Source organism: Betta splendens, chromosome 2 (assembly GCF_900634795.4).
Source record: "Betta splendens chromosome 2, fBetSpl5.4, whole genome shotgun sequence".
Lineage (NCBI taxonomy): Eukaryota > Metazoa > Chordata > Actinopteri > Anabantiformes > Osphronemidae > Betta > Betta splendens.
Genome location: NC_040882.2, coordinates 12,969,574 through 12,986,791, shown reverse-complemented (window position 1 = coordinate 12,986,791; position 17,218 = coordinate 12,969,574). Strand labels below are relative to the sequence as shown.

General features: G+C 41.0%; 1 protein-coding gene and 1 long non-coding RNA gene across 5 annotated transcripts in view; both read left to right on the top strand.

Moving 5' to 3' along the window:
- Positions 1–17,218, top strand: part of LOC114850187 (uncharacterized) — a 49,998-nt gene that overhangs the window by 14,203 nt on the left and 18,577 nt on the right. For 2 of the 4 annotated variants that reach the window (XM_029142241.3, XM_029142218.3), the window contains one exon: positions 11,284–11,664. The exons of 1 other annotated variant lie outside the window; for it this stretch is intronic. In XM_029142241.3, the coding sequence (XP_028998074.1) occupies positions 11,284–11,406 (123 nt within the window). In that variant the 3' untranslated portion in view covers positions 11,407–11,664. Of the gene's footprint in view, positions 1–11,283; positions 11,668–17,218 lie in introns of those variants that run through there. One more of the 4 variants, XM_029142236.3, reaches the window with a different exon arrangement.
- On the top strand, positions 60–1,207 carry LOC114850282 (uncharacterized). Its single transcript, XR_003784809.3, has 4 exons — positions 60–97; positions 186–290; positions 370–404; positions 521–1,207. It is a non-coding gene; the product is annotated as an uncharacterized LOC114850282 (long non-coding RNA).

Genomic DNA, 17,218 nt, shown 5'->3' with positions numbered 1-17,218 from the left:
AAAATGTATTATCAAACAAGACAATTATTCATTAATGTTTCTTTCTTGTAAACAGGCAGTGAAGAAACGCAGGACGACTTGGACACAATATCTCAAAGTAAGACTGTCTTTAAGTTTTCAGTTGTTGTGTTGATTTGTCTGTTGTTTGCAGATAAATGCAGTTTAAATGTGTTTATTTAATTCAGCACATGGAACAACATATGCGATGAGCTTGATCCTCGGTGGTCTGACTGTTTTCCTTCTCATGGTCGTCACTGTTCTGGTTGTTTTAATCAGAAAGCGTCGAGCAGGTACTTTATTACAATAAAATGATACTTTATACATACAATTAGGTTTCAGATTTAGTATAAATGTGTCTCTTTGATTCAGCTTCTGGTGAAAAACAAGATCCACAACAACATGAGGTAAATCTCAATCAATTCTGTGTAAAGATCAACTTTCATATATTGATGTGGTAAATTGTGACGGATATTTTTTGTTTTTCTTTTGGTCACATTTACACATTTACTCTGATTTACAGAACGTGGACTGTGATGACCTAAAGGCTGCTGCACTGAGTGTGTTTTCACCAGCAGTAAGAAGCAGGAGACCTGCATCACAGAGACAAGTGGAGACTCATGTTACTTACGCTGCCAGCAGATAGACTCACAGAGCAACTGCTGCTCTTATCAGACTGATCTACTGCTGTGTTCTGATGGTGTTCTGATGGTGTTCTCTCACTCCATCCTCCTATTATGACCTGACTTTGGTGACACACTCATGAAGGTCTGCAGCAGAGCAGGGCTGAATGAGACACACATCACTAGTTTGACATAAACAGACAATACGATGTAGAAAAACAATGAGGCCTGTGAACTTAATACAAATGTATGAGATGAAACAGAAAACTGTGTCTGACTTTGTTGTGAAACTCACATTCTCCATTTGCACATTAGTATATTTACCGTGTGACCTGATGTTAATGAGCTATGAGTTATAAAATGGCTGATGGTGTATTTATAAAAGCAAATGACAGATACATTGTTGACGTTTACACTGCAGTGGAAAGCAGAAGTGTTTGTATTAGTGGCGTGTCTGATTCTGTATCTTCACACTTCTCAAACCGACACGTGACTAATTTATCTCCACTTATTGTAAACACATCTATAAAACCTGTGAAACGTCTGATGCAGCTCAATGACTCTTTAGACTCATGAAAATGTTGACTCTGCTGCAGCTACAACATGTTTAACACATCACAGCAACAGCAACATAAATACAGCAGCAGCTCCATTCATCTCCACTATGAAACATTCCCTGTTCAATGCAGCTGATACGATGATACTAAAAACTCAGAGTTGTCACTCACTGAGAACAGAATCACATCAGAGTAGAAACGACTCAACAAGTTAGTGTCAGTAACTAGTGTTATGATCAGTTGGGTTGAATGACAGGAAACAGAAATGACACGTTAGTTTAACAAGCAGCCAGAACACACACCAGCAGATCTGAGACAAGTTTCCAGCTTCACAACTGAACACATAAAATCAACATGAACACAAGTCAGGACACAACATGAGTCTCTACACTGATCTGATCATTGAGCTGAGACAACAGTTCACCTCCCAAACTAGCAGCAACAAGACGTTACTGCTCCACTACTAACAACCACATCACTGCTGAATCTGTCTGGAAAGGTTTAGTCATTAAAACTCAACACTGAGCAGTTCATCACATTATTGTAATGAACCAAACTCTTAACATTCACCAAGAACATTCTGTTCTTGTTCTATCAGAACACATATGTGGAGGCTGAGTGAGCTTCAAATCACAATAAAATGCAGATCAGTGACTCAGAAGATGATCTTTGAATGAGAGGTTCAATCTAGAATGTTTTAGGCTCCAGAAACAAAACTGGAGCAAAAGAAGGGGCGCTTCATCTAACCTGCTGCTTTATTCAATTCAATTCAATTTTTATTTATATAGCGCCAAATCACAACAAAGTTATATCACAGCACTTTACAAAGTAAGGTTTAAGCTCTTACACAACTAAACCCAACGAATCCCACATACAGCAAGCATTTAATTTGACAGCAACAGTGGAGAGGAAAAACTCCCTCTCTAACGAGGAAGAAACCTCCAGCAGAACCAGGCTGGATGTGGGCGGCCATCTGCCTCAACCGGTTTGGGTGAGGGGAGAGAGAGAGACAAAAGCACAGCAACAACAACAAGCAACAACAGAACACAGGCAGGATGGGTGGATCCACAGCTGCCCTTACTGGTTTATACCTTGTTGCTATTTTACTCCTGGTAGTTCAATAGTAGCGCATCGACCTGGGAAGCAAAAGGTCACCCGTTCCATCCCACCATTCCTTGAACAAGACACTTCACACTAGCTCCCCAGACCTCTGTCTGTGTGTCAGTCCATTGCTCCCCCATTTGGAATGGGTCAGATGTAGAAGACACAATTACCAGGAAACAAGAAACCAGGTGAACCACAAATTTGAGGACCCTGGTATTTGTAGTTTATGTGGGGAGATTTACTTCATGAACAAATTTGTAGCCGAGTACTGTATCATACGTGGGCTAAACTATACATTCATAAATGACAAGACGACGCGTTGCAGTTTCCAACTTCTTCACTTTATTCCAGCGGGCATACCGACAGAGAGAGAGAGAGCGATAGCCCACGCTCACCTGTACGCAGTGCGCATGTCCCTTGCCAGAGTATGGCAAACCCCGAAGGACAAAAAGCGTACTACACACATACACAGAGCACAAGTACATTCGCACATAGAGACCTTAAACAGTCTGCTATAATGTACTATAAATGTCTTTCACATGCATCAAACACAACCCCGGTAAACGTAAAATACCGATATTCTACAGCGCCACCTATCACAGCTAAGTGCAGCATGGGCGACGCATTTATGGCTCCACCGCTACTGTTGAACCAACCATATTTTCCCTTTACACTACTTCCTGGGTCATAAACCAATCGATCTATACATCACTGGCCTTCCCTAGAGCCAGTCTAAAGCATTTTATAAGCAGGAAGTCATGTCTATTAATTTACAAAGTAATTTGTAATTTTGTTCTGCTCTGTGTTATTTCACAAATTATGCATTTGCTGAAATGATGAATACGCAATGTGATATGATTCCATAAAGATTTAGAGCTTCTGAGGCCTTAGTTCACTGAATATCATCAACAACCTCAGGTTTTATCACAGCTTTCTGTACTGGGGCAGTGGAAACCAGTCAAAAATAAACAAGGTCAGACATGTAGGAACATCAAGTTTTATGATGGTGGATGTTCACAACTTCAAGTTGACATTGTACATTTTCTAAACTTGGACTGATCCTCACTGGTTTTAATGGTAACATGAATGTGGCCAGTTAAAAAGGCTCCACCTCTAAAGTAGACAGTTCCTTCCTGGAGCACAGTTATATTACAGACACTGCAGAGCTACAACCAGTCGCACCATAAAGACCTTCATCTGGATCAATACTGTCGTTATCTGCAGCATCAGTAAGTACCAACAACACGTCGCTCTCAACATCTGGATCACATTCAATTAAAAACAATCTTTTAACATCTGTAACAACTAACTCACATTGTCTCTGCTGTTTGTTTCAGGCTGGATCTCTGTCTCAGTGGCTCAGTCTCAGAATATGACGGTCCAGCCTGGTCACAGTGTCACACTGAGGTCCCCCATACTGAATGCTAACACTGTGATGACCTGGTCCAGACTGATCAATAAAACCACAGCCAGCTGCATCTGTTTTATGTCCAGATCTACTGAAAAACCTCAGTTCTGTGGAGGGTTCGATAATGGAAACTTTCAAATGGGAGTGAACAACACTGTGTTTCTCAATATCAAAAATGTTCATTCATTCGACTCTGGAATATATTTCTGTGAATTTTTCAACAGAGGACAAAACGTTTACTATATGATACATTTAAATGTAAACGGTAAGAAAATGACACTAACTCCTCTGTTCTTCTCCTTTAGAATAGTTCATGATTGTACTAAAAACATTCAAAATGTATTATCAAACAAGACAATTATTCATTAATGTTTCTTTTTTGTAAACAGGCAGTGAAGAAATGCAGGACGACTTGGACACAATATCTCAAAGTAAGACTGTCTTTAAGTTTTCAGTTGTTGTGTAGATTTGTCTGTTGTTTGCAGATAAATGCAGTTTACAGTAAATGTGTTTATTTAATTCAGCAGAGTGTAATAAAACTGATGAAACAACATATGTGATGAACTTGATCCTCGGTGGTCTGACTGTTTTCCTTCTCATGGTCGTTACTGGTCTGGTTGTTTCAATCAGTAAACTTCAAACAGGTACTTCATGACAACAGCTGCTCCTCTCATGCATTTGGTTTAGTTTTTTACATTGTATCTAATGTGTCAATAATTTTTTGTTGTTTAGCTTTGAATGAAGAACAGAAAACACATAACCAGCTGGAGGTGATCTAGTCTTTAATTTACTCCATTTATTTAACCACGTGTCCTGTCATTGGTTCATGCTTCCACTTTGTGAGATCAGTGACTAATTACTCCTTTCTACAGAATCCAGCCTCTGATGAACTGAACTACGCAGCAGTGAATTTCCGTCAAAAAGAAAGACGAAGAGAAGTGGAGCCGAACGTTGTGTATTCTGCTACTAGATAGACTGAAGAAGCAACAAACACAGGTCAGAGCAAACTGAGGACTGATTTATAACAAGCTGCAAATAAACTGTGACTGATGCTCATGAGAATCTGATCGTTTTGTATCTATTTTCCATTTGAAGCTGTAATGATAAAAAATAAACAGAAAGTATTTACAACATTTCAACGTGTACTAGAGTGTAAATAAAACTACTGAATGTAGCAGCAACCATCCAGTTTTACCTGTTTATCTGCTTGTATATGTGTAAATAATGTACTAACATGTATTTTATCCACTGGTCTGTCTAACGCTCTGCTGTGGTTAGAAAACTGCACTGCCTGCATTAGATGTCAAAAAGAGCTACAGTGACACTGTTTTAGTCTGAATTAATATAAAATATGAAGATGAAACAGTTTAAGTGAACTCATGAAAGAGGAAACACCCACAGTCAGACAATAGCTTCAGGTACCTGAAGTCTGAGGTACAGTATCGTACCTTCGTTGCCTTCAGTTTCTCTCCAGCAGCTCAGGCCAGATGGTGATAAATGTGATGTGTGCATGTGGTTTAAGGTGCGATGGAGCAGATGAATGATGGCGTTATGCACTTCTAGTTGTGGTTGATAGTAAAAGATGAGAACTGCACTCAGCTGGGGACAGATTTTCAGCACCCATAGGCTGATTCCTTCACGCCCTGTGGCCTTTGTGGCGTGAAGCTTGTTCAGCTGTTTCCTCACCTAAATCTACCTCTGGATTATTTGTGTGGTGGTCAAGTCCTGTGAGGGATGTGTTGGGGAGCTGCAGAGGGTTCAGAGGCTCAACCTGATATTTGTTGAGAAAATAAAGAGGAAAATAAAAGAGATTCTGGTAGATGACTTAGTGGTTCATAAGTGCATTTGCTGCCTGTTTTACATTTTGCTACTGTAGTGAATCCTGTTGTAGCATGATTTATTCCTGGTCGTGTTTGTATTGTGTAGTATGTATGAGTATATCTTATAGAAAAAGCAAAACTGTCCATCACAATACATCAAATGCTGCATGCTAAGCTGCTAGATGGAACAAATAAAATACGGGAGTATTATATTACATGTTGTCTCATCAATACAATGTTGACACCTCAGATACAGTAGCAATACACCTGTTGTGGCCATGTGATCAAAAAGATCACCTATGTCCTTTAGAGACACTTCAGCCACATCTGGCCAATAAGCCACAGAGAAAACATTGACAGTAGTCAGAAGTTTCACCCAGAAGAGCAGCCTTTTCTTGTCTGGGAAATGGGAAAAAATGCCCACTGTAAAAGAAAACCAGACACACAAACCTGTGTCTACATCCTGCCTTTAAAAAGCCTGATTGCTTCTCACGCTGGGACCTACTGTACTTCTGTGGTGCTGCCTCCTGTGGACACATTCTCAACCAAAGTGGACTTTCAGGGTGAGTAACTTCCTAGTGAATCTCTATGTGACACTTGATTTCAGCATTTCTAATGTTGTACAGGTTCTTAAGGTATAAAATACTCATTTTGAAGTAAGAAGAAGAAGAAAGAAATTAACCCTTAATAGTCCCACAGTGGGGAAATTCATTCTCTACATTTGACCCATCCCCCTTGGGGGAGCAGTGAGCTGCCACATGAGCGGCGCTCAGGGAGTTAGTGCAAAGTGTCTTGCTCAGGGACACACCTGATGCCAAGGTGGGGGATCGAACTGCAGACCTTTTGCCTTCCGAGGTTAACGCGCTACCAATTGAGCTACCAGGCCGTAATTGTACCATACCAGAATGAGTCAGCCTTTGTACTCACTACTATATTATGTTGTCTATTAATCATATGTGGCTCTGCAGCAGAAGTGAAATCCAGTGTCTTCCAGTGTTTACCAGTAAGCTTCGCCTGAACTCGATTCTGTCTGTACCTCCGCCCAGTGATAATCTGTGTATTGACTGCTGCCTGTACCTGGACCCACGAGCTTGTGATTAAATCCTCCAAAAGTACCTGTCTGTCTCCAGTACCGTGCATGTGGGTCCGCCATATTAAGCAGCCTGGCCAGAAATGGACCCAGCCGGCCTTGAGTCCCTCCGCACCGCCTTCCAGGCACAGGAGCAGTGTTTTCATGCCCACGAGGAGAAGACTGAAGCGGTGTGCATGAGCTGAGTCGCTGCGCCGCCCGACAGGAGACCATGATGGCCGATCTTACCCGGTTGGCTCGGCAGCACACGACCGGCGAAGCGGAGGAGAACCCACCTACTGAGGTCCCGGAACCAACGGCCTTCGGGCCGAACCGTCTGTTATAATGCCTCCGCTGGTTCCCTGCTCACTGTTACTCAAGAAAATCTATTATTGTTTTGTCAAAAAAAACTAGTTTTAACTTTTATTTTCTATTTGAAGCGGTAATAATAAAAAATAAACAAAGAATTTACAACATTTCTAGATGTACTAGAGTACAAATAAAACTACTGTATGTAACAGCAACCATCCAGTTTTACCTGTTTATCTGTTTTTAAAATACAAACACCAATGAGCAACAACCACAAAACAAATCAGTCAGACAATGGTCAACATTGGAAGATCCCAGAACACAGGCAAAGGTACCGACAGGGAACTGGCAAAGACAGATAGGCACTGCAATGTAACAGGATCTTACACAGACTGGAACTGAGGATGAAAACTGGATAGAGGTGAGTACACGCTACAATCTGGAAGAGAACTGAGGTAAGGACTGGTGATTAAATACACAGTAAATTACTTAAATAGAAAAAGCTGAGAAGACACATGACTAGAAACATAAAGAAGAAACTAAAGTGACGGAACAAAACCTGAAAATACAACATAATAAAACAGGAAACAGCAAAATAAGAGTTGTCACAGGCAGTGACAGTTTGATTAGGAAATATTTAAAACCACAAAGCCTTCAGAGTCAGGAAGAGCTACAATGACACTGTTTTAGTCTGAATTAATTTAAAATTCTAAGAAGAACTCATGAAAGAGAAAAAAACCCACAGTTAGACAGTAGCTTCAGGTACCTGAAGCCCTGTGGCCTTTGTGGCGTGAAGCTTGTTTAGCTGTTTCCTCACCTAAATCTACCTCTGGATTATTTGTGGGGATGTTCAAGTCCTGTGAGAGATGTGTTGGGGAGCTGCAGTATGGGGTGCCAAATGTAAAAGGAGCACCTATAACTAGTTTTCTCACATTTAACTAAATGACACAACATGTTTTCTCACATTTAGTTAAATGTGCAAAAGTCTAAATGTAAATGTTAAATGTAAATGTTAAATGTAAATGTTAAATGCTAAATGTTAAATGTAAATGTTATATGTAAATGTTAAATGTAAATGTTAAATGTAAATGTTAAATGTTAAATGTAAATGTTAAATGTAAATGTTAAATGTAAATGTTAAATGCTAAATGTTAAATGTAAATGTTAAATGTAAATGTTAAATGTAAATGTTAAATGTTAAATGTTAAATGTAAATGTTAAATGTAAGGACATTTGGACCTCTGCCTGTGTGTGAGTCCATTGCTCCCCCATGGGGGATGGGTCTGATGAAGAGGACAATTTCACCAATGGGATCAAAAAAGTAGTTATCCTATTTTTTATCCTACAAGAAACCAGCTGAACCCCAAATTTGGGGACCCTGGGGTTTGTAATTTATGTGGTAAGCTTTACTTCATGAAAAAAATAGACTAAATATGAAGGAATATACACATACATCTACGTCTTTCATATGCATCAAACACAGCCCCTGTAATAAACAAAAATATTGATACTTCCATGATTATATTAACATGGATAAGCTACGGTTCAAATGAAAGCTAAGATTCTAAGAAATTTAACAATGTGTGCTATGACATGGTGGACAATACAGGCAGCAAGATTTATACCAGGGAACATCAGTACTTATCTGAATGCTTCTTGTTTACTTTTACTTTTGTCCAACATTTTGCAGTGTAAAATCGATCTACACATCGCTGGCCTTCCCTAGAGCCAGTCTAAAGTGTTTTATTAGCAGGAAGTGGGGCACCTCAGGACGCTGCTCTCCCCTTTCCTGTTTACACTATACACATCAGACTTCAAGTACAACTCCCACCACTGTCTCCTCTAGATGTTCTCAGATGACACCGCCATTGTTGGCTGTGTATCAGACGGGAATGAGCAGGAGTACAGGGGGGTTATGTCTGACTGGTGTGAGAATAATCTGATCCTAAACACTGGTAAAACAGTTAGTGGTTGACTTTAGAAGGTCCCCTCCACACACACCGGTGAACAGCTGGACTGGTCAAACAACACGTACGCTCTGTATAAAAAGGGCCAGAATCGCCTCCACCTGCTGAGGAGACTGAGGTCGTTTGGTCTGTGCAGACAGCTGCTAAGTGCTTTTTATGATGCTGTGGTGGCCTCAGTAGTCCTGTATGGAGTTGTATGGATGGTGTGCTGGGTGGGGGCAGTACAGGCAGAGACAGGAAGAGACTCAACAAGCTGGTTCAGAAAGCCGGCTCTGTCCTGGACTGCACACTGGAGTCCATGGAGGAGGTGGTGGAAAGAGGGATGCTGGTAAACTAACATCCATCATGGAGAACCCCTCCACCCCCTGCACCACTGTAGAGGCTCTGAGCAGCTCCTTCAGCTCCAGACTGTTACACCCACAGTGCAGGAAGGAGCTACCGCAGGTCACGCCTCCCCACAACCATCAGACTGTTCAATGTAACACAGTAAGACAACACCTACACTGCTCACTTTTAATTGCTGTGTTATTCTAATAACAATATCACCACCAATGTGAAAAATCTCCCATAATCTGCACAGTAATTATGATGTGCAATACCTCCATAAACATACTGTACATGTGCAATACACCACACAATAATACTGTTTTTGTTTCTATCTTGTTTCTGTCTGTTGTTTGTGTACAAGGGTATGTGGCTGGTGCAAACAAAGATATTTGTCCCATCATGTGCTTAATAATAATAATCTAATTTAATCTAATATTGTAGCTGCATTTTATCCAGGCAAAAAGTTTTTCACCTCATATTACATCTCACAAGTGTCCCCTACATTATGACACCAAATGCATTCAAATAGTCTTTATTGTTGCAGAAACATAGTCTGTATAGTAACTATAACCCCTCCCCCCACACAATGACAGAAAATGGGGATTGGGGCTTAAAGGGATCCACATGTACATGTTTAACCTGGAGATTCATAATGTACCATCTCAGCAGTGGATTTAAAGAGATGACTACATGCAGCGACGCCTCATATTCATTATGAAAACAGACCAGTTGGTTGCAATCTTTCTGTACTGGGGCAGTGGTAACCAGTTGACAATAAACAAGGTCAGAATTGCAGGAACATCAACAACCTCAGGTTTTATCACGTGGACGTTCACAACTTCATGTTGACGTTGTACATTTTCTAAACGTGGACTGATCCTCACTGGTTTTAATGGTAACATGAATGTGGCCAGTTAAAAAGGCTCCACCTCTAAAGTAGACAGTTCCTTCCTGGAGCACAGTTATATTACAGACACTGCAGAGCTACGACCAGTCGCACCATGAAGACCTTCACCTGGATGAATACTGTCGTTATCTGCAGCATCAGTAAGTACCAACAACACGTCGCTCTCAACATCTGGATCACATTCAATTAAAAACAATCCTTTAATGTCTGTAACAACTAACTCACGTTGTCTCTGCTGTTTGTTTCAGGCTGGATCTCTGTCTCAGTGGCTCAGTTTCAGAATAAGACGGTCCAGCCTGGTCAAAGTGTCACACTGGTCACCAAGACTGTCTAAAGACACTGTGATGATCTGGTCCAGACTGATCAATAAAACCACAGCCAGCTGCATCTGTTTTATGTCCAAATCTACTGGAGTAGCTCAGTTCTGTGATGGATTCAATAAAGGAAACTTTCAAATGGGAGTCAACAGCAATAATAATGTGTTTCTCACAATCAAAAAAGTTCAATTATCCGACACTGGAATCTATTTTTTTGAATTTTACAATGGAGGAAAAAGCACTTACGATGTGATACAATTAAATGTTGAAGGTAAGAATAGAAAACTCAGTTTTCTCTGTTCTTCTTATTTGTCTGAAAGTATAACTGATCATTATATTAGGAACTCTTTAAAATACATGGTCAGACAGTAATTCATTAATGTTTCTAATTTGTGAACAGGCAGTGAGGAAACTCAGGACGACTTGGACAGAGAGTCTCAACGTAAAACTGTCTTTAAGTTTTCAGTGTTTGTGTAGATTTGTCTGTTTGCAGATGAATGCAATTTACATGTATTTATTTAATTTAGCAGAGTGTAATAAAACTGATGAAACAACATATGTGATGAGCTTGATCCTCGGTGGTCTGACTGTTTTCCTTCTCGTGGTCGTTACTGTTCTGGTTGTTTCCCTCGGAAAACGTCAAGCAGGTACTTTATTACAATAAAAATGATACTTTATACATTCTCTCAATTATGTTTCAGTTGTAAATATGTCTTTTTGATTCAGCTTCTGGTGAAAAACACAATCCACAACAACGTAAGGTAAATCTCAATCAATTATGTGTAAAGATCAACTTTCATATATTGATGTGCTGAACTGTGACAGATCATTTTTGTTTCCTTTTTTTCACATGTAGCTGTTTCTACTCTGATTTACAGAATGTGGACTGTGACGACCTGAAGGCTGCAGCACTGAGTGTGTTTTCACCAGCAGTAAGAAGCAGGAGACCTGCATCACAGAGACAAGTGGAGACTCATGTTACTTACGCTGCCAGCAGATAGACTCACAGAGCAACTGCTGCTCTTATCAGACTGATCTACTGCTGTGTTCTGATGGGAACTTACTGAAACTAGGGAGAAATGAGTGAGTGAACATACAGACGTGGTTCAGGTCATGATCCTCTCATGTCTCACTCCATCCTCCTATTATGACCTGACTTTGGTGACACACTGATGAAGGTCTGCAGCAGAGCAGGGCTCAGTGAGACACACATCACTAGTTTGACATAAAGAGACAATACGATGTAGAAAAACAATGAGGCCTGTGAACTTGATAAAAATGTCTTGTCACGATTTATGTCAGTTCCGGTTTTATGTTGAAAGGACTTCCTGTTTCGCCTCAGCTGTTTTCTGTCATCCCGGTTCCCCATGCACACCTGTCAATAATCAGTAATCACACCCAGTATTTAAGCACCACCTCAGCCAACAGTCAGACGCCAGATTGTCGAGTCCTAGCACCACTATCCAGTGTTCTAGTCTTGTTTTCTCGTTTTACTGATCTTGCATGTTCTTGACCGCCGATTCCTGCCTGAACCTCCTCTGTACCTTCTTCTGGATTGTGGCGTTTGCCTGACCGTCTGACCAGTGAGTTTGTCTAGCCCTTATCTGTACCTTTGCCGAGCCTATCCGTGTACCGAACCACTGCCTGCCTCCTGGACCCGATCTCACCTGTTCCTCATTGTACCTCATGCTGAGACATCCTGTGTATGACTGCTATTCTGGAATAACATTTTTGAACATGGAGCTAATCAACTGGTCACTCAGCGCATTGGACAAAATGTTTTCACAAAGGAAAGAATCTCCGGGAGAACCACTCTGCCCCTTGGGGACTTTTGCCTCCGGCTACGTGCGGGACGCGTGGGATTCCTGGTGCCCCATGTGTCTGGAGCCTCTGTCCATCGAGGATGCAGAGGATCTATTCATATTTTGGACTTTGATAACAGGGCTACTCATGATTGGCTTTGGTGGTGCCCTGCTTTATCGGAAGATTGGAAAGATTGGAAAATCTGCGGCCGGCTCATTGGCATGTCCACCGGCCGTGGAGCTACAAACGCCGACGGGGGCCATGGTTACTCGGCTGACGGAATTACACCAGAGGACAACCCGGATTGAGGGACTGATCAGTAACATCTCAGCTCGTTCAGATTCCTGGATTGAAGGACTGACTAATAAGATCTCAGCCCGTTCGGAGGAGACAAGAGACTGAGGGATGACATCTGCAGACAGACTGAACACTTGGTTACTATGGTGACAGCCTTGTCTGACAGGCTTTAGGAGATGTCACGGGTGACCCATGGTCCCACAAGAGGCGATGAAGCCCTGAGTTCTGACCGATTGGAGTATTGATCTAGACAAATTAGTCAAGGATTGTTAAATGTAATAGAATTGGCTGTGTATTACTCTGTCCCTTCTCCCTCACCCCTCCCTTCCCGGGTCTAATCTAGCTCACCAGCTGTGCCTCTATCTATCCTCTTCCCCTGTTGTGACTCCCTTCAAGGACAACTGTTGGACTGGCATGTTAACATGTTGGTCGGCCTCGGTCATACTGTACTTCTATAAACAACACTTCACTACACTGATGCAGATACACCCCCCCTCCCTACCTTACAGTCTCACTGTCTGCTCTCCGTCCTTATCTATCTGTCCTGATAAACCCAAGAAAAAATTCCAGCAAGGTTTCCACTTGTACTTTGTGCCACTGTATGTGCGTGTTTTTTATTGTTTGTACTGCAATTGCTTCCACTGTCGGACAAGCGCCGGGTAACCTGGCTGCTGATGGAATTTCCCCGCTGTGGGACTAATAAAGGCATTCTATTCTATTCTATTCTATTCTAAACTAATACACACACACACACACACACACACACACACACACACACACACACACACACACACACACACACACACAGCTAACCTACAGTAACGCTCTGTTCCCCACGGGCAACACTAATCCTAAACATGAAACATGAACACACAAAACGCTCTGTAATAACAGGCAAAGCAACTATCCTAAAATGCAACACTGTGATTACAGCTTAAACCAAATCTCTAGACACCGAAGACAATACACAGTACAAACCTCAAGCACATTAGACAGAACATTGAAAAAAAACAAGATGCTACCTCTTCAAAACTCTCTTTAACGTGGAATGTAACGGTGATGCTCACAACTTACAACACACCAGCAAGGAAATGAACAAAAGGCATGACTTAAATACTCTCAAACACAGGTGCATCAAATTAAGAATCAGACCTGGCAACACACAGGAAATGAAACAAAACAGAAGGGAGGCGGAGGAAACAAAACAGCCCCTTCAGCGGCACAAAGGGGCAGTTATCACAAAAACACACAGTTGTAAAATGGCTGATGGTGTATTTATAAAAGCAAATGACAGATACATTGTTGAAGTTTACACTGCAGTGGAAAGCAGAAGTGTTTGTATTAGTGACGTGTCTGATTCTGTATCTTCACACTTATCAAACCAACACATGACTAATTGATCTCCACTTATTGTAAACACATCTATAAAACCTGTGAAACGTCTGATGCATCTCAACGACTCTTTAGACTCATTAAAACATTGACTCTGCTGCAGCTACAACATGTTACAATATCACAGCAACATAACTACAGCAGCAGCAGCTCCTGGCCACACAATAGACTCACCCACACCCCCAACACTCACACCCTCCCACCATCAGACCCCCTACTGGCACTGAAGGTTTGTGGAGGAGACGTCTGTCACCTCCTTCAAAGGCAGAAAACCAGAAAGGCTCCAGGACCTGACGGTGTGTCTCCAACCTGTCTGAGAGTCTGTGCTGACAAGCTGGTGCCGATCTTCACTCAGATCTTGTCTACAGTGCCCAACTGCTTCATACAGTCCATTATTGTGCCCCTCCATAAGAAGTCCACCATCACCAGCCTGAATGACTACAGACCTGTCGTCCTGACGTCTGTGGTCATTAAGACCTTTGAGTGCTTCCTGAGCTGTCTCAGGTACAACCTGCCCCAGGAGCTGCTGACCATCTTCTTCATCCAGTCTGTCCTCTGACCTCCATCACTGTGTGGACCAGCAGACACAGAGTCAGCTTCTTCCCCCAGGCTGCTTCTGAACTAACCTTAACACAGTGACTCAATAACTCTCACGGACATGAACATAAATGTTTGCAAATACCACTGTTGAATGTGACACAGTGAGCTGCAGTTTATTTGTTTATTTATTTGTGTAAATAACTACGGACACAACTGTAAATAGGAGGGAACAAAGACTGGTTGTCCTGTGCAAACCTGGCCATTAAAGATCCTCACTGGTTTTAATGGTAACATGAATGTGGCCAGTTAAAAAGGCTCCACCTCTAAAGTAGACAGTTCCTTCCTGGAGCACAGTTATATTACAGACACTGCAGAGCTACGACCAGTCGCACCATGAAGACCTTCATCTGGATCAATACTGTCGTTATCTGCAGCATCAGTAAGTACCAACAACACGTCGCTCTCAACATCTGGATCACATTCAATTAAAAACATTCCTTTAACGTCTGTAACAACTAACTCACGTTGTCTCTGCTGTTTGTTTCAGGCTGGATCTCTGTCTCAGTGGCTCAGTTTCAGAATAAGACGGTCCAGCCTGGTCAAAGTGTCACACTGTGGTCCCCAAGACTGTCTAAAGACACTGTGATGACCTGGTCCAGACTGATCAATAAAACCACAGCCAGCTGCATCTGTGTTATGTCCAGTTCTACTACAGAAGCTCAGTTCTGTGTTGGATTCAATAAAGGAAACTTTCAAATGGGAGTCAACAGCAATAATAATGTGTTTCTCACAATCAGAAAAGTTCAATTATCCGACTCTGGAATCTATTTTTTTGAATTTTACAATGGAGGAAAAAGCACTTACGATGTGATACAATTAAATGTTGAAGGTAAGAATAGAAAACTCAGTTTTCTCTGTTCTTCTTATTTGTCTGAAAGTATAATTGATCATTGTATTAAGAACTCTTTAAAATACATGGTCAGACAGTAATTCATTAATGTTTCTAATTTGTGAACAGGCAGTGAGGAAACTCAGGACGACTTGGACAGAGAGTCTCAACGTAAAACTGTCTTTAAGTTTTCAGTTGTTGTGTAGATTTGTCTGTTTTGCAGATAAATGCAATTTAAATGTATTTATTTAATTTAGCAGAGTGTAATAAAACTGATGAAACAACATATGTGATGAGCTTGATCCTCGGTGGTCTGACTGTTTTCCTTCTCATGGTCGCTACTGGTCTGGTTGTTTCAATTGGGAAACTTCAAAAAGGTACTTCATGTATCAACAACTGCTCCTCTCATGCATTTGGTTTATTTTTTACATCTTATCTAATGTTATGTCAATAATTTTTTTGTCGTTCTAGCTCTAAATGAAGAACAGAAAACACATAACCAGCAGGAGGTGATCTAGTTTTTAATTTACTCCATTTATTTAACCACGTGTCCTGTCATTGGTTCATGCTTCCACTTGGTGAGATCAGTGACTAATTACTCCTTTCTACAGAATCCAACATCTGATGAACTGAAACTACGCAGCAGTGAATTTCCGTCAAAAAGAAAGACGAAGAGAAGTGGAGCCGAACGTTGTGTATTCTGCTACTAGATAGACTGAAGAAGCAACAAACACAGGTCAGAGCAAACTGAGGACTGATTTATATCAAGCTGCAGAAACTGTGAAACAAGAAACTGTGACTGATGCTCATCAGAATCTATGATTGTTTTACTTTTAACTTTTATTTTCCATTTGAATCGGTAATAATAAAAAATGAACAGAAAGAATTTACAACAATTTTATATGTACTGGAGTACGAATAAAATTACTGTATGTACCAGCAACCATCCAGTTTTACCTGTTGATCTGTTTCTAAAATCCTAACACGCATTTTGTCGCTCTGGTCTGTCTAACACTCTGCTGTATTAGACTCAACTACTAAACCTTCAGCTGGGGCGTGTTCTCTCCAGTGAGCAACAACCACAAAAGAAATCGGATAAAATATTTCCTAGTATGTGTTTTAGTTTTCAATGACCTGGTGATTCACATAGAGCACGTGAATTCTCCCAATGTAGTACAGACAAGCCTTGGATTGGGAAATATTTAAAACCACAAAGCCTTCAGTGTCAGGAAGAGCTACAGTGACACTGATTTAGTCTGAATTAATATAAAATATGAAGATGAAACAGTTTAAGTGAAGTCATTAAAGAGGAAACACCCACAGTCAGACAATAGCTTCAGGTACCTGAAGTCTGAAGTACAGTATCGTACCTTCGTGGCCTTCAGTTTCTCTCCAGCAGCTCAGGCCAGATGGTGTTAAATGTGATGTGTGCATGTGGTTTAAGGTGCGATGGAGCAGATGTAAGATGGAGTTATGCACTTCTAGTTGGGGTTGATAGTTGAAGATGTCAACAGCATATAGCTGGGGACAGATTTTCAGCACCCTTGGGCTGATTCCTTCATATGTAAAATATTTAAAATCCACATTTTAGAGATTCTGTTAGGTTCATATAACTCAATGGTTCATATTCACAGCCCAGTTGTTTCAGAAGTGTATTTGCTCCTTGTTTTACATTTTGCTATTGTAGTGAATCCTAGGTATAGTGTATGTACGAGTATATCGTATATACTTTTCCTGAAAAAAGCAAAACTGTCCTGTCACAATACATTACATGCTGCATGTTAAGCTGCTAAATGGGAAAAATAAAATGTAGAATTTTATGTTTATTATGTTCTCTCATCTATCCAACGTTGTCATCTCAGATACAGTACTACTACTACTACTACTACTAC